The 20,670-nt window shown below is 42.8% G+C and overlaps 1 protein-coding gene across 1 annotated transcript in view; it reads left to right on the top strand.

The window, feature by feature from the left end:
- The window catches only part of PTER (phosphotriesterase related), a 267,947-nt gene that overhangs the window by 97,467 nt on the left and 149,810 nt on the right, over window positions 1-20,670 (top strand). Inside the window, exon 2 of the mRNA XM_085631463.1 lies at window positions 635-1,101. Coding sequence (XP_085487589.1) covers window positions 670-1,101 — 432 coding nt within the window. The 5' untranslated portion in view covers window positions 635-669. The remainder of the gene's footprint in view (window positions 1-634; window positions 1,102-20,670) is intronic.

A 20,670-nucleotide genomic window follows, 5' to 3' on the forward strand; every position in this document is an offset into this window, starting at 1 on the left:
TCCCATCTGTTTTTTTCCTGTAATGATTAATTAGTTGTTCAATATTCATTGACTTGCTCTCAATTTTTTTTTTCAGTTTACAATTTACTGATTTTGAGAGATCTTACACGAAAGAACTAAAATGAAAAAAAGGGAGCTGACGGAGTGTAATTTATAGTTCTGTAGCAAGAGAGTTGCTAATATGACCTGGTCTTAACTTTAGTAATTTGTCCATTAAATAATTATCTGACAGAAATAACTTAATTATAAATTTTAAAGCAGGTTATATATAATTAGTAAGCCAACATTCATTTGGTGCTTCAGTTTTCTTCCATAGTTTTATTTAAATTGGTTTATATTCAAGTAATTGTGAAGGTCTGGCACAGAGATGTTTAATAATTTGGTTTACACTTATGATATCTTTTATGCTGGAAGCACATCTCCTCCTTTCTGCTGTAATTGATAGCTTTGTACTACAATTAAAGAAGTTATTCTGAAATGATTTTTATTAGTGCCAGTTTAAATGTACATTCAGTACTCGCATAAAAGTAAACTCTATTATACTTTAATACCCCAGCCTGTGAACAATCAGTAGTTTTGGTCCTATGCACTACTTGTCAATTTCATACACTAAAACATTTTCTTTTATTTTCAGCATCTGTAAAATTCCTGTTTTATCATACACCTAAGATGTCTTCACTCAGTGGTAAAGTGCAGACAGTTCTCGGTCTTATTTCGCCTACCAAGCTTGGTTGCACTATGACCCATGAACACTTAACTATGACATTCAAAAACTTCTTCTGCCCCCCTCCTGTGGGCCAGGAAGCTCTGTCTAATGAGCCTATTCTGATGAAAAACTTGTTTTGGATGAAACAGAATCCTTACAGCAGCAAAGAGAATCTTGAACTGAATGAGGAGACGGAAGCTGTAAAGGAGGAGTTGTTATATTACAAGGCTGTTGGTGGTGGAGCCATTGTGGAAAATACAACAACTGGTCTCAGGAGGGATGTGAGGACTTTAAAGTGGCTTGCAGAAAAGACTGGAGTACACATCATTGCCGGGGCTGGCTTTTATGTGGGTTCCACCCACACTGCAGAAACACAAGCTATGTCAGTTGAGCAGGTAAGAGCTTATCACCCTTTCAGTTACATTGAGAACAAGTGCATCATGAATATCCATCACTGCTAAAACATAGCATATAAGTCTAACAGGGAATTTCAATTTCAAATTGGCAATGAACACAACATTTTGGAAAAAAAGAATCTAGAAGATGACACAGTAAAAAGATGTGCTTTAACAGAACTAAGTGTTGAATCTAGATTTAATGTACTTTAACTTTGCACAGTTATTACAACTAAATCAGAAGTTTCATACTTCTAGCTAGAAATATAATACTGTCTATGTAGTGTATGTTAGGTTTATAGGCTAAAAGTTTGAACTTCATTTTTTTCTTATTTACTTACTGTGTGCCTCCCTTTTAGTAAAGTACCCTACCCTCCACACAGTTACCAGAACTGTAATCTTAACTCTAACTTCCACTAAATGCATCCTTAGATTTAAATCCATAAACCTAACCTTTATCCTGGTAGTAAATCCCAGTGTTGTGCCCTCATGTTAACCTCTTTGCATTCCTCATGCCCTGAGTAACATATATCTAACTCCTAATACCTCCTAAGCCATCATGTCTCGCATCTCAATCCCTAACCTTAGTTTAAGGGACTTATTTAGAGTTTGGCAGATGGATACTCCGCCGCCACACATGTGATGGCTATCCTATTTGCCTTATTGCACGTGCCATCTCAAAATTAGGCCCAAAGTCTAAATGCTAGTCTGTACATACACCCTATTCCTTAATCTACTCCTAGCATTCATTGTAAACCTACATGTAACTTCATCTTTAAGAAGATCCTTTACATTATCCCTAGCACCCCCAATCCTAGAAGTAACCCTACATTTTTGCTTTGCTATTACAGATACTGATTATCTTGGTATCAATCTTTTTAGGTCGAGCCTGAGCAAGCGTGCATGTGCTGCTCTGGTGATCTGCTGTAGTGGAGTAGGGAATAGAAGCTCCGCCCACTCTCTGCCCATATTTATCATTAGTTTGTGTCATTGTCTTTCCTAAATGCTGACTTTTGATTAGTAAATAGGCTTGTTAGTCCCTCCTTAGTACCACCTCATCTTCATTTGTCACCTCCCATGGCAACTTACCCCTTTACTTCGGCTGTTACACGGTATGTGTTATGTAGACTGAGCACTATTTTCATTATCTAGTTTCTCTTACTGAAGGCACGACATGGGGCCTTCCACTTCTGAATGGCCCATTCCCCTACCACTGATGTTGCGCCCTGATCCCATTGTGGGCGTGCACTATTTATGAGAAGCGTTAAAGGACAGTGGGCGCTTCTTGGGTTAGGCTCACTGGGGACACAGCTGTTTCCAATCCATAACTTGTATCCTTACTAGTCCCCGAACTACGCACTCTCCCTGTCCAGCCTCTGAATGGTTGCTGCACCCGAGCCTCAGAGTTGCTCTCGGTAACCTTTCAGCGTTGACGTATGGAGACAGACCTTTGTCAGCTGTCTCCTGGACAAAGAGAACCAGACCCGCACAGGGCTGCATAGACTGCCTGTGACTAGCTAGCCCCTGCTCTGTATTCTCCCATGTGCAAGAGCTTGCTCTATTTGTTTATTCAATATTGCACAGACCTTTTTCAGTTCTAAATGCGACCCCCCATCAGAATTCCCTTTCAATACTGCACGATCTTACAGAGCACAATCTCCCTGTGTAGAACATCTTTACGTTGATCCTGTTTACCACTGCAGTTTTTGTCAGCCCCTCGCCTCCTTGCACCTGTTTGATTTGCTAATTCTATTCCAGTGCCACTACTTGCTTTGTAATCTGCTTAAACTTTGAAATACATGTTTACGAATTTCACTTCTGAGTTATAGGATGATCAGTCCTGAGCTGGCCTGATGCCTGAAGGTAACTGTGTTTATTTTTATGTTATTAAGACCCCAACAACTGTTTCAAATCATGCGCACTTTGTAAGGGACTTTTTCCAGTTACTTTTATTTCTGGAATTTCCCAACACGCTGGGTCAGCAATGTGCAAAGTCTGCAGTGCATACTTCTTTGTTTCTAACTCGGGTGGTCACATGCTTGGCCAGTCAAGTGACTAGGCACCAAGGCGCAGCCCCAGCTCTGGGTTTTTATTCAAGGAGTCATCGCTCGCGCTGTGTTGAGCCACAGAGAACAGGCAAAATTTGCTCTTTTTAAAAATAAATGTAGAATGTGTATTTGCCAGTCAGTTACGGTTCTCTACAGTTGTCCCACTGAGACCCCCATAATTCATCACAATGCTGGTTGTTTAAAGAAGAGGAGGTGGGTCGTAAGATATGCTGTGATCACAAGGCTTTTCCTGAATTAGTTGAACATAGTTGTTTTCTTCTGGGTCAGGTGCCTATATAAGTTAGCTTCCCGCTGCGTTGTATCTTTGAAAAAAAACAGTAGTAAGCAAATTTAATAAAAATCTTTTAATCAGAACTCCAAAGGTCAGGTAACCTAATACGAACATAACATGTGCATGTACATGAATTTCAGTGCCACAAGTGCACTATTATATACAAGGTTTAGTGCTAGCAAGGTGATTACTTGTGAGGATGTTAAGTCCTGAAACTACAAAATTTCAAAATCTGAATTAATGTGAAAAGTGCACTGTAAACCAGCCATCAAGAGAAACTTGTGAAAGTACTGTGTTATTTAGACTGCGAGCACTATTTTCTTTGTCTAGTTTCTCTTACTGCAGGCACGCTGTGCTTTGGTGCCTTCTTTACAACCCCACCCTCCCTCCCGTTGTCCGTGCCCCTTCTTTACCCCCTCACCCTCCCTCCCATTGTCGTGCCTTCTTTACGCATTTTCCGTACCTTCTTCCCCTCCCTCCCATTGTCCGTGATGCGTACCATTTGCAATAGGTCTCGATTTATGTGAGTTTGAGCTATTGGCATTGTAAATGTCAATGTCTTTTATTTATGTTTTGATTTTTAAAACAAAATAAAACGCAATGTCCTGTACTTGCGTAAATACGAGACCTATTGCATTGCAAATGCTTGTTTAATGTTATGATTAAAAATATTTCAAACTTTCTAAATGCTCTTTTTTCAACATAAAGGTTTCTCAGCATTTGATTTTCAAAATCTTAATTTCCAAAATGTGTCTTTTTCACAGTTGAATTCAAACTTTTGAGCTGAGATCATCCATCATGCCTTTCTTAACCCAATTTTCTCAAAATGATTTTTTTTTAATTTTAGAATTTTTGTGCTTCTAATAGAAAGATATTCAAATTTTTTGTATTATTTATTTTTGTTATTTATTTAAAATATTTCAAACTTTCTAAATATTTTTTTTAAGGAACGGTTTTCCAACATTTGTTTTTCAAACTCTTAGTTTCAAACACTTAGGGGCCTATTACAATGTTGGTCGGAGTTACCTCTGACTGACACCGTCTCGGACACGGGACAGACCAACCGACATATTCATGATTTGCTAATGCATTTTAGTTTTGTATATTTAAACCATATTATCTTAAATAGAATATGAGGGTCGCCAAGGATTCTGTGTATATGTGTATGAACACTCATATTTATATATATTAAAAAACATTAATGGTAACTGTGTAATATAGTCCTATATTGCCATAGAAGGATTCTAGAGAAATTCTAAACTACGACAAGAGGTTGAAAACCTGGAGATGGCACTATAGGACCATATTATACATGTTACCTGTTATGTGTTTTGTATGTTCCGTGTTTATTATGGGAACGTTTTCTTCAAAGGGCAGCTAACATTAGAGACAGACTGAAATTATAATGTTTAGACTTTGTCTGTCTTTCTTGAGTAAATTGGCAATGGTGCCGGCCAGCAGATTTAGACAGCACTCTGGCTGCAGCGTTTATCACAAAATTATGGATTTACTGCATTTGATACACAATTTGTAAAATATGCAGATTTCACCAGAAATATTGTTTCGGTTTCAAATTGATAACAATTGTTAAGGCACAAAGTTTTGTGGTTTGCTAAGTGTGCTTTTACAGTGTTAAACATTGCCAACAGATTGCTGAGCATAAGCTGAATATGGGACGTTGTACTGAGAGTAATTTGTGCAATTGGCAATTATAGGACAGCTGTTATGTGTTTGATTTCAGTAATGCTGTTTTCAGTGTTCATAAATAGGTCTTGATAATTTTGGAGCTATCACAAAGTTGAGGAAGGTGTTAATAAGATTGCACATGGAAAGGATGGAGTGGTAAGCAGTGAACACCCCATTTGGCAATCTAGCAGTGTTTTGAGGAAGCAGTAAAAAGTACTACCTTAATGAGCTATAGTCAATGGTCCAGAATGTGAATTAGTAGGGAAATTAGTGGGGGATGAACAAAGTGGATGTATTGCAATAGTAGATATGGGCAATGGTAGACTGGGAAGGAAGTAGCTGGAGATGTCTTTCTAGAAGCCTTGCACTTTTTTCTGAGCATGTGATTATGGTTGATTAGCTGGACTAGACAATTCAATTCAATATTTTATTAAAGATTTGGAACTCCTAAGAGGTCCATAGAAAAGTACATGCATATTATTACAAGAATAAAATATGACAGAACTCATTCCAAAGACCATCATAAAATTATCAAAGGCCTGCATTAGCAAAGCTAGAATTCCTTCAGATAACATCAGTCAATATTGTAAATAATCCCAATACGTAAAATAATTAAGGTTTTCAACCATAAAACCAATTATCTCACTTCTGAAACAGAGGCCCAAGACCTCTACTGTAGAAGATAGCGTTTGTTTAGGACCGTATTAGACAATAGCAGGTGCATTTAAGTAAAAATGAAATGCATAACCTCAGTGCTTAGCGAAAATTTTCAATCATTTGGGCAGCAGCACATAGCCATTTCAACAGCAAATAGCATTTACAATTAGCAGCATAAGGATTGATGTAACAGAGCGTATCCTAGAATGTGCAAAGGACAGTAAGCAGCAGCCAGTTCGTATACAAAATAAAGTCAGAAATGTAACTTCGGCTAAAAGTTCAATTTAGAATTAGCAGCAAGAAGGAAGGAATAACAGAGCATATCCTGGAATGTGCAAAGGACAGTAAGTAGCAGCCAGTTCATATGCAAAATAGAGTCCAAAATTCAGCTTCGGCTAAAAGTTCCATTTGGAATCCGGAGCAAGAAAAAGGAGTAACAGAGCATATCCTAACCTGTGCAAGAAGCAATTCAGTAGCAGCCAGTTCATGTGCAAAATACATCCAAAATCCCACTTCAATTAAGTTTTGAAATTGACAAAAGGACATAGTGGGAAACGAATTCAACATATTTTTATTGTGCAAATAGCAGTAATTAAATAGTAGCCAATCAATGTGCAAAATACAATCTGACAAATGAGAAAATACTAATACAACGTAAGAAGATGACAGACAGGGGGGTTAACCGCCAAGTTAAAAGAATATGTCAAAGATTTAAAATATATACATAAACTCCTTAAAATAGATAAAAAGTTTTACACACACTGCTTCCTTTTTGGGACAAAAAAGATAATCTTGGGCTGAAGCTACATTTTTAACACAATTTTGTAAAAACATCGGCCGAAGCCGGACTAGACAAAAGAACAATACCATTAGAAAATAAAGAGCTTAAAAAGTCAAACTCAGGGTATTTATAAGATATGCATTGAATAAGAAATATATTGCAAGCAATAAAGGAAATTGAATATATAAGAAGCAAACATTAAACAAGCATTGGCATAGCCAATAGGTCTCGCCTTGGGGACCTTATAAGTGTTTAGCCATGCAACAGTTGATGTTGTTGCACCAAGGATATTGTGCTGCATAACTAAATACTTATAAGGTCCCAAAAGCGAGACCTATTGGCTATGCCAATGCTTGTTATTTATTACAGAAGCTCACTGATAACTACTCTGTCAGTTAGACTCTAAGTTTGTTGCCAGTAGTTCAGTCTTTCAAGTCCCTGCCTATCTGCGTTTAACCTGACATAAGGCATTTTGACCTGGTAGATTTAATGATTGTGGAGTTTTGGACTGAATAAACTCACAGGAAATGTGTAATGCATTTCTACTTTTAAGCCAAGGTACTTTGGAAGCCATGACCTTGTCAAGTTGGTGGAAAGCTAACATTAAGGACGTGTTGGGAAAGTGACATCTCAAGGCAGTGGTGAGTAGATTAAGCCATGTGCCTGCTCCGTGGAACAGGGTTGACAGTATAAACCCAGCAATCTTGATCGTCTCAGTGTCTAGATTCTTCATGCATACACCCTCGGATGCCACAGGTTGCTAGACATGAGTTTTTATTTTTTTCGCCAATACTTTGCAGAAAGCCCTCCTTTCTGTAACAGTGGTAGGACAGGTCTACAAGGGAGGTAAACGTTCTTGCCTCTTTAAATGGCGGTAGAAATGACTTTTTTATGAATGGAGAAAAGTGTGCAATAAAACCATTATCCCATCTAAAAACAAGCATTTGCAATGCAATTGGTCTTTGCGAGAGTTTGAGCAATTGGCAGGGCCAGATTTAGAGCTGTTGGTGCCCAGTGTGACAATCATTTTTGCCCCCTCCCCATGACCACCTCCACGGAATCGCTCACGACCCCGGACCTCTGGGCAAAAGTGCCCCATATCTCTCCATAGGCCCGCTTACATACTCTTCATTTGTTTTAAAGCACTGGTAAAGTTTCGATTTACTAATAATAAGGTATATTTAACCAAATAAACCATTTTCAGCCAAATTAGGAATAGATAATGAAAGACTGGGGGAAAAACAGAACATCCTAACCTATTTTATTCAGTTTTCATGCAGCTCCCTGGTGACAGTTCATAACAGTCATTGTTCTATATTAGAGTTGTATTTTATGAACTGCGGTAACAAAAAGATCTCTTTGACAAAAGCAGTAATCCACTCAGCTATCAACATAAAATACCAAGCTGTGGCCTGCATGGTATGCGCTTTTTACAGCAGGCATATTAACCCACTGTGCTACTTTATGGAGTCAAAGCTGGCACTGGACAAAACTCTGATCTCTCTCTCTAGCAGGAACATTAATCACAAGAGTTCTCTTGACATTTTTATTGCTGCCTGAAATCTGAATGCACAAGGAACTCTTCTGCAGCTGTTTTTAAATTGTAGTTTATTGCTAAATACAGTGCCCCCTCCCCAGGTCAGTGCCCTGTGCAGCCGCACCAGTCGCACTGCCCTAAAGCCGGGCCTGGCTATTGGCATTGTAAATGACAATGCGTTTTATTAATATGTTTTGAAGACCTACAAGGAGTGCGTAAACATGCACTTTGTACTTATAGTACTTGCTTACTAGAAGCAAGGCTGGCAGTAACTACGCCTCTTTTACTGTCAGCCTTGCTTCTCTCAAGCAAGAACTATAAGTACAAAGTGCGTGTTTACGCACGGCTTGCAGGTTTTCAAAACACATAAATAAAAAGCCTGGTCATTTACAATTTCAATAGCTCAAAATTGCAAATGTGAGACCTATTGCAATGGCAGAGTTGTGTAGAATGGCAGACTGTGATAGTCTGAATTATAAATTACTGTGGAGAGCATGAAAAGAGCTCCCATAAAACTTAAAATAACATAGTTCCTAAATTGCACAAAGCAGATTTCAGACAGAAATCTTAGATTTAACCTGGGTGTCTATGACTCACACAGTAAGCTTCTTTCAGAGAGGAATGAGATACAGTATTTAAGCAACACCAAAACTATGTAAAAGTCTGGCAATAAAAAAGAAAATTCTAAGATCAATTCAGTAGAAATAAGAACAATATATTACATAAACACCAAACTGGAAATCCAAACTGGGGGTTTAGGACATAGGACTATTCGGAGGAAATGTCAAAAAAGTCCCCTCATAGAAAACAAGAAAAAGTAAAACACAATGATACTTTATGGTGTGAAGATGACCAGGTCCTAAGTGACTTTTCAGACCAACTATCCTGTAGATCTTACATGACTATTCTGGCCTTACAACGAGCATCCTTGCGATCAGATATAATTGAACTACTATTCTGGCCTTACAATGAGCATCTACTACTATGGTGTCTACTGGGAGCAAGTTACTTAAGTAACTGACAGATATAGCCAACAAGCTTTATTACTATGTTATTCAGGTGGCCAAATTCTTTCACAACCTTTTGTATTCTGGGTTAGTTGAAATACTCAAATAACAATAAGGTTAAAAAGGCCGGTATATAAAAAGGCAAATACCTCAATCAGTTGTGTTTACCAGGAAATGTTCCTGGCCACCAATATGCACCAAAGCATACTATAAGCAGCACGTCTATAGGTTCATGACCGGGCATGGAGAGCAAACGCAGGAAAGGGGAAAGCCATGACACCACAGAGTTCTGAAAAAAAAAAAATTGTTGCATGAACTATTTAAATAAAATACACATATTTCCAACACTTAATTTCCGTTTGTGCTGAAATGCTTCCTCAGTTGCACCATAAAATGTTGGTAGTGGCTTTCAGGTACATAACCATTCTTTCCACAAATCATACATAAACATGGAATTCAAAGAGCGATGGCGTTCCTTTACATCCAGCTTCAATATGATTACCACACATCCCTTTCCCCCCCAAAATGTTCCACTTGATATGAGGCTCACCAGGGACTGTCAAAAAAGAAATAGAAGTCAAGAAGTAGCCTGACTGCCGAAATTCAAATGTTTATAATTGATTGAACAGTATTAAACTGCACTGTGAAAATGGAAAACATAGAAAATACAAATATCACTGTGTTCTTGGTAATGACAACTGTTTGCAGTACTGTGGCAACATTGAAATACGGTAAAAGCAGCACGCTCACATATCTGAGGTTCTTTGAATGCCATAACTCTGTATTACAAGCAATACTTGCTTATAGCACTCCTGAAAGCGTACGAAAAGATAAATTCTTTGCAGTGTGGAAAACTATTTATAGTAGTCTTTTGCGCACTTTTGCGTTGCTGCACAAAACGAATACGATTTGCCACTACTCTCTACGAAGGCTCTGTGATGATCTGTTTCATACTAGCCCATAATCGCTTGGACAACCTGAGCTACGTGGGGAGCAATTTCGAGCACCTGAAAACTTAAACACTCATATGCAAAAGTATAATTGCTCGTGGTTCACGCGCTGTGTAGTAATCCTTTGGCACTAAGGTCACCACAGCAAATGAAGATCTAGACCTTCACTGTGCACACTTGTGAATACTTACACCTGCGAGCCAACAATGCAATCCTTGGTGTAACCTGAACAGCAGGCATAGGAGCCCCATCCTTCGTTCCTGTCTGTGCACCTAGTAGCATATGCATGTACAATCCAACACATGAATTTTGCTACAGATGCATGCCCCACACAGTCACTTCTCAGTCTGCATAGCACAGAGCAACCAGCATGTAGAGCACTGGTTGCAGTAAGACCAAGCATTTGTCATGCAATGGGTCTTGCATTGCTGAAAGTTTGAGCTATTGGCGTTGCTAATAGTAATGCAACGCCATTAGCTCAAGCCTTCAGAAATGCGAGAGCTATTGCATTCCAAATGGATCACGGCACCTGTGCTTTAGCTTTAAACATCTGAAGTTAAAGCGCGGGTGCCGCGATTGCTTCAAAAGTAAAGAAATAGAGAATGTGCATTTTTTCTATTTCTGTACTTTTTAAGCAATCGCGACACCCGCTCTTTAGCTTCAAATGTTTAAAGCTAGAGCGTGGGTACCGCCATTGTAAGCAAATGTACCTAAACAGGAAAAAACAAGCACAAGCGTGCGCGGCAGCAGGGAGAGGGGAAAGAGGAAGGGGCCTGTGCGATTCACTTGCGGAAGCGAGCGTCTGGCGCCGGGATAATTGCTACCATATGGCGCTGCGCGCTCCTGCAAGTTAATCTCCACATGTGCACGCGTTGCCATTGAAGGCAATGGAAGGCGTGCACGTTTTTGGCTGAAAAGCCGAAGCCATTCCAAAAGGTCTTTTTGCCTATGCAGCGCATGCACGCTGCGTAGGCGAGACCTAAAAAGGACAGCTCCATGGGAAAATACAAAACAATGGGTGTAGTTGTTAGAACTGGGGTGTCAGGTTGTCAGAGTATGAACTCTGTACAAACATGAACCACCACTCAAGTCGGGGTAAGCTAGATGCAGACTTAAAGATAACCTGTGCTCCTCCGCTGGTAGTTTGGCACAGAGCAGTCAAGCTTATCTATTGAGGAAATGTGTTAAATATTTGTGCAACACACACACACTCACACAGTAACACAATGCAAATACCAGAAAAATACTCCACACAGGGTTAGAATAATTGATCATATTTTTATGAATTAAACAAGACCACAATGACAAAAATACAGTAAGTAGAGCCAGAGTTATTAATTTTTCAAGACTAGATCAAAGTGTAGTGCTTAGAAGTACATAGCGCTTAGGGGTTACTTGAGGTTGTGCTGGACCGGGGTGAATCCAAAGTTCAGGCAGACTGTGATGGAGGGTAGGCCGGCTACAGAACTCGCACAGGTCCCAATGAAAAAGTACCTTGGATGGAGGTCGTGTTAACCTCGAAAACTTGATTTGTTAGTTCCGATCTGCACAGGCGATGAAGGGTTCGTCGGTTAACCCCTTTACAATGCAGGCGCTGCGTTGTCGCCGAGCTGCGTATTCCATGATCCTTGAGCCGTGCAGTCTGTCTAAGTGATGTTGTTGATCAGCTCCTGCATCGAAGGGCAGTGCTTTGTTTCTGATCAGCGCAAAGTTGTCACTGCGTCAATTTTCATGGTTCTGCACAGCAGAAGTTCACTTTCAATGGCCCAGGACAGCATTGGCACCTCTTGGCAGGTCAGGACTCACAGATGGCAAAGTCCAGGTGCTGTTGCAGGGCTGAAAGAAGTCTTTGATGGCCCTGAGACCTCAGAAAAGGGGACAAGCCAGCAAGCTCTTGGAGTCACTCCAGGTTCAAGTGAGATGTGTCACTGTCCTTGCCGTCAGCAGTGCAGAGATCGACAGGCAGCAGGGTAGTACAGCAAAACAGAAACGCAGTTCTTCCAGAGCAGCAGTCAAGCAGAGTGGCAATCCTTATAGCACAGAAGTCTTTAGTCCTGGCAGAGTTCTTCATATGTCCAGTAGTGTACTGTCTTCTTAGGGTCAGTGGCTCAGTACTTATACCAAGATGTGCCTTTGAAGTGGGGGTCACTTCAAAGTTGGCCCTTGAATTGCACAGGTCCCTATTTTTTTCCTACCCTGGCTCCAGATTATCAGTAAGGGGTAATCATCCCTTTGTGTGGGAAAGAGGACACTGTCTATTCAGGTATAAGTATCAGCTTCCCCCCTGTTCCTGCCCAGGAAGAGCAATCGAAATGCAGAAGAATGCAGATGAGTTCTCTGTCACACCCACCCTTCCTATGTTTGTGGCTGTCTAGAGGGGATGCACAAAGTATAGCTGTCACCTACCCCAGGTGTGTATTGGAGACAGGTTGCAAGGCACACAGAGTAGTAAGAGCAGAGAAATGTCCACTTTTTAAAAGTGTTATTTCTAAAATAGTAGTGTTAAATCCAACTTTACCAGTAAAGAGGATTTATCATTACAATTACAAAGATATGAAATGAGATGCAGCTACTCCTTTATAATCAGCAATTACAGCTTAAACGTGTTTTAAGGAATTACCAATGCTAGCCTATGAGAGTAGTAGGCCTCAGAGTAGTGAAAAACAAATATAGCTGTTTGTCACTACCAGGACAGGTAAAACAGTACGTGTTCCACCTTTTATTTACGCAGCTCCCAGCCTTCAGGTGCGACCTTAGGGGTGACTTATGTGTAATGAAAGGGGAGTTTAAGCTTGACAAGTAGTTTTAAATGCCAAGTCAAAGTGGTACTGCACACACAGGCCTTGCTATGGCAGACCTGAGACAGGTGTGAAAGGCTACTTGTGTGCGTGGCACAATCAGTGCTGTAGCCCACTAGTAGCATTTAGGTTACAGGCCCTGGGTATATGGTATACCACTTTACAAGGAACTTACAAGTAAAGTATGTCAATTGGGTATACACCAGTGTCACCATGTTTAAAGGAGAAGCATGTGCACTTTAGCAGTTATAAAGTGCTCAGAGACCTAAGGCCAACAAGAAGATACAGCAAAAAGAGGCGGTAAGGAGGCAAAACATTTGAGGGAAGAACACCCCATGGATGACAGGTTTAACACATGTCCCCCCCCTCAAATGACAGTAGGGACAACTACCTAACCTCTAGGTAGTACTGGTCACTAAGGCAAAAGAACCTGGATAGACTATGAGCATTTGTGTGGTCTACCCCTGGTCTTTATTCCACCATGAAGTCCATACCTGTAGGAAAATGGACCACCGCAACAATTTTGGACTCTCACCCCTCATTTGCATGATGCACCTGTGAGGCCTGTGATCAGTTTGACTCAGGAAGTGAGTACCAAACAGGTATGTGCTCAACTTCTTAAGTACCCAGACCACAGCAAAAGTTTATCTTTCTATAGCACTCCACCTTTGTTACCTGGGTAGTAACCTCCTGGAGATGAAGGCTACAGGTTGGTTACGGCCCTCTTCATTGAGCTGTGAACTGCCTCTATGCCATTATCTGTGACATCTGTTTGAACTATAAATTCCTTGGAGAAGTTGGGGGCCTTACTCACAGAAACTGTACACATGGCCTGCTTCAGGGAGTCAAATTATTTCTGGCATGCCGTTTTCCAAATTACATTTCTGGGGTGCTTCTTAGAAGTCAGCACCATCAAGAGGGCAACAATGGTGCCATATCCGTTGACAAACCTCCTGTAGTACACAGTGAGGCCCAAGAATGACTGACCTCAGATTGGGTTTTTGGGGCTTCCACGCCATGATAGTCTCTATCTTGGCCTGGAAAGGCTGCACCTTATCCCTGCTCACCAGATACCCCAAGAACCCCACAGACCCCTGCCCCATCTGTCACTTACTGGCCTTGATAGTCAGGTCTGCCTGTTACAGAGCCTGAAGCACTTCCGGGAGGTGAAAAAGGTGGTCCTTCCAGCTACTACTGAAGACAGCTATGTCATGCAGGTAGGAAAGTGAAAAGGCCTACATACCAGCAAGGACCTGGTTCACTAACCTCTAGATGGTGGAAGGGGCATTGCACGAGATTGGTAGTAGCCCAATGGTGTGGAGAAGGCTGACCTTTCCTTGGCACCTTCTGTTGGGGTGACCTGCCAGTACCCTTATGTAACATCAAAGGTACTTTAAGTATTGGGCAGCTCCTAACCGGTAAATCAGCTCATGAAACTGGGGGATAGGATGAGCATCCTTCTTGGTCACTGAGTTTAGCCCTCTGTAGCCCACACAGAAACTCAGTTCCGGTGTTGTGCCAAGTGGGATAGCTTTTGGTACCAGAACCACAGGACTGGACCAAGGGCTACTGGAGGGTTCTATCAGCTCCATTCCAGAATTTTAGAGACTTTATTCTTAATGCTGATCCTTACCTTATTCCACAACCTGTAAGATTTATTGTTAACAGGGAGGTTGTCCCCATGTGTCCACATCATGGTAACACAAGTGGGTTGTCCCAGGAATAAGGATGTACAGAGAGGAGTACTGTCCTAACACTTGGTGGCAGTCTCTCTCCTCTACGGGAGTTAGACTGGGAGAAAGGATTACTCCCTCAAAGGACTTTACTCCTTGAAGTCTAAGAGGTCAGGAAGAGGCTCACTCTCCTCCTCCTCTTCTCCATCTATCACCAACAAGATGAGCTTAGCCTTCTCAAAGTGGGGTTTGAGACAATTGATGTAGAGCACTCTGTGGGGCTGCCTAGGGGTCTTGAGGTACACCAGGTAGGTGGCCTTACCTATCTTCTCAATCACCTCATAAAGCCCAGTCCAACAGTCCTGGAGGTCCCTGAGCTCCACCGGTTCCATCACCCACACTTTTTGTCCAGGACCAATTTCACAGTGGTAGAAATTTGGTAATGAAACTGCTTCATTACCTCTTGACTGGCTTCCAAGTTGTCAGGAACTTGCTTCCACAACTAAGCCATATGGCTTCTGAAGGCCAGTATGTAGATCACTTCATCCTGGGGAATGTTCCTGGGAGCTTGTTCCCACCCTACCTTCACTGAAGTCAGAGGCCCTCTAACAGGGTGCCTGCATAGAAGCTCAAAGGGGCTGAAGCCCAGTCCCTTCTGCGGTACCTCCCTATAGGCACACAACAGGTATGGCAAGAGGATGTCCCACTTATTCCTCAGGGCCTCGGGTAGGCCTCTAATCATGCCCTTTAGGGTCTTGATGATTCTTTCAACAAACTGAGTTTTTGTGGGTGGTAAGGAGTGGAGAACTTGTTGGTTCCCCACACTCTTTCCGCATTGACTGCATGTATGCAGACATGAAGTTTGTGCCCCTGTCAGACATAACTTCCTTGGAGAAATCCACTTGAGTAAAAAAAAATATCCGTGCCGTTGCCACTGCAGGTTCAGTCATGATCCTCAGAGGGATTTCCTCTGGGTACCTAGTTTCATGATCCTCCAGAACGAGGATAAATCTGTTGCTTGAGGCAGTGTGGAGCTCCATAGGCCCAACAATGTTGATGCCCACCTGCTCAAAGGGTGTGCCAATGACAGACACAGGATTGAGGGGGGCTTTCAGCCTCTGCTGTGTCTTCCCACTGGCCTGGCAGGTCACACAATTCCTTAAGAATGCATCTGGGGAATTCTTGATCCTAGGCCAATAAAAGTGGGGGACACGCCTTGCAAATGTCTGTTCTTGGCCCAGGTGTACTGCCTAGGGAATTTCGTAAGCCAACTCCAGTAAGAAGGCCCTGTAGCCTTGTGGGGCCACCAGGGCCCTTGTTGGCCCATGCACAGCACCCTCAGGCTGTAAAGGAGGTTAATCTCCCAGTAAATGTGATGACTCCCAGAGGCATCACCTGCTGCTTGGGATTCAGACTGTTGCCACTGTCGCTTCCACATGCCAACCAGCAAGCTTAAGCAGGTCACCAAGGGAAGCAGTGCCCTCCTCAGTGGACTCCAGGGCAGCGACTGCAGGTGCCTCATCCACCTCACTAGGTAGACACTCCAAAGGTGGTTTCCCACGACCTCTGCCTTTCCCCTTCTTAGCAGCTGGCTGGACCATTTGTCCAGGCTTCAGCCCTTTTTGACTCCCATCCTGGGCAGCCATGGACCTTGTCGTAGCACAGATCCAGTCCGGTAACCCACAAAATCTCTACATGAGCTTTGGGGTCCACTTCCTTGCAGACAGTGTGCTCAAGGTCATTACCAAGCAAACAGTCCACCGGCATGGCAGGGCTCACAGCAACCTTCAGAAGACCTCCCCCCCACTCAAATGGGTAAAGGTACAATGAATATTGACCCTATCTGTTGTCAGCCACCACAACCTGGTTGAATGCAGTGGGAATTACCTGATCTGGGGATACCAGCTGACGCCTTACCATAGTCATGCTGGCACCTGTATCCCACAGAGCCTCAACACGATTCCCATTGATGGTGACCCATTGCCTATGCTTTGTAGTATTAGAGGGCTCATGGATCTTACCAACCATCTCACTGTCACCCAGGGACACTAGGGTAACCCACTAAAATCCCTCGCCCCAATTAACTGGGACAAACTCCTCCCCCAGCACTACTCTAGCCACCCCTGGAATCTTTCCTCCAGTGGGAAGTGGTGCTCCTTGACACTTGGAATCCCCTTTGTAGTGTCCCTACTCGTAGCACTCATAAAACTCAGGAGTTTTGGGCTGCTGATTTTTGTCAGGGTAGGTTTTCTTCTGCTGGCCAGATTGGGAGCAAGAAGCCAACCCTTTCCCCTGTGAGATGTTTGGGGGGCCTTTAGAGAACTCTGTCTTTTTATCTCCTCTCCTTCTTCTGGTGGGACACTCTGGTGCTGACCCAGATGTCCATGTCATTATCAAGTTCCAGTGAACTTCCTATCAACCAGATGTTGGCGCAGCTCTGGAATACAAATATCAAGCATATGCTCCATTAAAATTAAGTTGTATAGCCATGAATAATCATCAACCTTGATGCCCCTCACCCAGCCTTTCAGTGCCTTGCTTGCATAATCCAGGAAATCCACCCATGTTTGTGATGAGATCTTGTGGCTAACCCTAAATGTTAGCCTATACCTCTCAGGGTCAGTCCAAACTTATTGACTATGATGGCCTTCATAGCGGTGGAGCCTGTTTGGTCCTCTACCTCTAGTGTAAGGAGTGTGTCCCTTCCCACTGTGGACATATACCTCCAATAACTACCATGCTAGAACTCCTCTAGGACCTTGTCCATTCCTAGAGCCACTTTACAGGCTGCAAACCATTTGTCTATGTTATCTCCCACCACATAACTAGGCACTAAAATCTTTGGGTATCTGGACTCACCAGAGGACACTGCAGGTATGCTGCCATCATTGCTGTTGCTGGACTCCACTCAGGGACGCCGATTAGGGATCGCAACTGCGACCCCTAAGCCACCCATTGCGACCCCTGCCACCTTGTGTGCGACCCCTGGATTTTTGCCAGCCCTGGCAAGCACTCTGGTGGCATACAATAAGCTGGAGTGTGATCAGCTTAATTGCACTGCCTGCAGAGACATCATTATGGCCTGCAAGCTGGGCCTGGGTTGGGGAAAGAACTTGTCTCACTTGTTGCTATAGTGACCCCTGGCTGGGCCATCGAGCGCAGTCCTTGATTTGATACATTGTATGTATCTGCTGCGGGCCTCGGCCAGGAAGCTGAGCGAATGAGCACTATGCATGCAGCATGGCTGGGCATGAGTGGACAGTGCCTAACTACACGGGCTGGAGCTATCAGCATGTTTGTGTAAGTGCAAGCGAGCACCTGCTTCACCCTACCCTAGCTGAGGACACTGGAGCTGGTGTAGTATGTGTACCACTGTGTTTGGGACCGCCGACCTGGTCCCAGGGCAGTCAATCTACTAGCGCAAAAGCACTACCTATGATGACAGCCCTTGGCCAGCCTCCACGTGGCAGTAAAAGCTGCACTCACACGGCGCAGCTTTGGAGTTGAGTCAGACCTGTACCTGCTGCTTGGGTGCTGGGTGTCACAACTCTGGTGTGACTGACTAGAAACAACCCAAGTTCAGACCGAGCCGTTTGAGGACTTTTTAAGTATGCATTAAGGTTTTACAAAGAAAGTAAGCCATAACTTCAATTTAACAAGGGTTTTCAGTGAATTTGTAGGGAGCTTTTATGATATACTAGCTCTAACATCTTTAAAGGCCTTCCCTTCCCTGCTGCATGCAGCATTTGCCCGTGCACAGCATTGGTTTGCATTGTGCTGGACCTGCGCCCAGTCTACTATGGGTGGCCAAATCCTATTGTGCATGTGCTTTTGGCTATGCAGATGGGGTTAGCCATGGAGCCACTCATTTGGCCAGGCCCTGTAGGGTAACATACTGTGAGTGGCCAACCCTGCGGAGTGGCTGTGTGCACCATGTGTCAACCGTAGGGTCTGGCCTTTAGCCAGACCATGTACCCAACCCATTCGGGCTGACAAGGATTTAAAAGGTTATCTATACTTTGCTTTTAACTTTGTTGTAATTTGAGAAGTCTGCACAAACGTTTTCAATCAAGTAGAAAATCGGGCCATATTTTGGTATATCAAGTTGTGTACAGACCCATTCTGGGGTGAAATAAAGGGTGTGAAAAATTATAGTTTCCTATTTTAATTCCCAATGGAAATGTAGGTCTCTGATTCAGCAACATCCAGTGTCCGGAATTACTTTAAACTTGACATTAACTAGAACTTTACTCAGAGTGATTTTTCGAGAAATTAAACTGGTGTCAGGCTGGGTTTGAAAGGTTACATTTAACAAGATTTTGACACCTAAAAAAGCTTGATTTATGTTTGTCTTAAACTTAAGGGCTGTTTAATGAACCTGTTCAAAATTAGCCGATGTTTAGTTTATTGCTAGCATTTGTAATGTTGGTTCAGTTGTTCAACTAGATTATGGACCTCCTTATTTGTGTATTAGAACATGGGGTTGTTTTAGAGGTGCTCGCCCATGTTTCTGTACTGGTTGGTATGATCCCTGGACCACATGATCTGGAGTTAAAACATGCGGGGATGGCCAGGCGGGGTCGAGAGACTGCAGCAGAACTGATGAGACCAGCGGTGTAACGAAAATTTGCGGGGCCCACCTGCAAGGTACGTGGAGGGGCCTCCTCCGGACTCTATCAGGAGCTCTCTGGCAGAAGTGCTGTGCCAAGGGGGCCCCCTGGAGATACCCCTCCCCTGCACCGGGGTCTGTGTTACGCCCTTGGATGAGACCACCCACTGTGTCCTAAGAGTCTCTGTTCTAAGCCGTCCACTCGCCCTCCACGTGCTTGCCCTTTGATCGGTGCCCTGCTGTCAACTGAGGGTGCCGACATGACAGCAAAGATGGGTCTAAAGGTGTTTATTTAGTTATGACTTCACTAAGGTTTAAATAATATGCATAACATTGGAAAACATTTAGCAGGTTTTTTCTGTTGTTATGTTGTTTTGTTCCAATCCATCAGGGGGTGGGGTACAAAGTTAAAGTGGGGACAGAAACGTATTCTTTGGCTGAAAACGTTGGCACTGCTTAAAATGAATGTGATCAGTTCTGTCCAAGTTAAGCCCTGCTCACAACTCTGGTTTAATGCAGATGTGCAATGGTGGGCCAATTAAAAAGGAAAGTTTAAAAAAATGATTTGCTAGTAACTTTAGTGCAGAATCACAGATCAGTGTTTAAACGTAGCATGATTACCTTATTCTTGGCACATTAAGTTTCAGCTCCATTCAGGAGTAGCAGTTAAGAGGAGATAAATATGTGTTTCGTTGCTCATAAATTCGGCACCAGTTAAAGGTTCTGCATGAAGTTTGGTAGTCTGGTAAATTATACCAAATGCAGTAATTTCAGGTTTCTGATAGATTAATGGAGAAAGGGTGTAAATGTAAGAATAGAGCAAAAACAATTTGACTTTATGCTCACTTGTGGCATTTCTTGAATCGGCGCAAAATTTGGTGGACCCTTAGAGATGCAGATTCATCAACACTTTAAGCCAATGCAAAGTCCCAAAAAGTGACAAAGTTTTGATAAAGTATTTACTCTCCAATTAAAATATCTTTTTGCACTGGAAAGTAGCCCTAAAATTAATGCAAAAAACTCTTGTGGTAATTTATGTTACTTTGCACCAAGGAGACGTTCCATGGATGATACATGGGCATATCCACGTTACGACTAGGGTTTTCCGTGAAAATTAATGTCTCTTTGTGGTCTGTCCCTGGGGCTGGGTGTCCCCTCCTTCTATGTCAAGTACTATCCACACAGTTTCTTGGTTTTGGTGTTCGTTTATTTCTTTCAGGGTCTCTATGTTAATATCACATAGGTAGGTAATGCAGCAGAGTTTCCTGGTCTCTAGGTGTCACCGGGCGGGTTGTTCCACTTGGGCCTCTTCCAGGTACCCCAGTCTCTTCACACCGGCGTTCGTGGGTTTAGGCACGCACGGGGAGGAAATAGAAAGAAAAGAAACCAGACTTTAGCCTACAGAACAGTACGGATATGGGTTTACCAAGGAGGGGAAGGGCAAAGGCAGTGCTGACCGTCACCAGGGCCCTGTCGCCAGTGTTTAGGTGCCTAGGGGGAAAGGGATGTCAGGTGACTGTTTGTGGATGCC

The sequence above is a fragment of the Triturus cristatus genome, chromosome 10 (genome assembly GCF_964204655.1).
Source record: "Triturus cristatus chromosome 10, aTriCri1.1, whole genome shotgun sequence".
NCBI classification, from domain to species: Eukaryota; Metazoa; Chordata; class Amphibia; order Caudata; family Salamandridae; genus Triturus; species Triturus cristatus.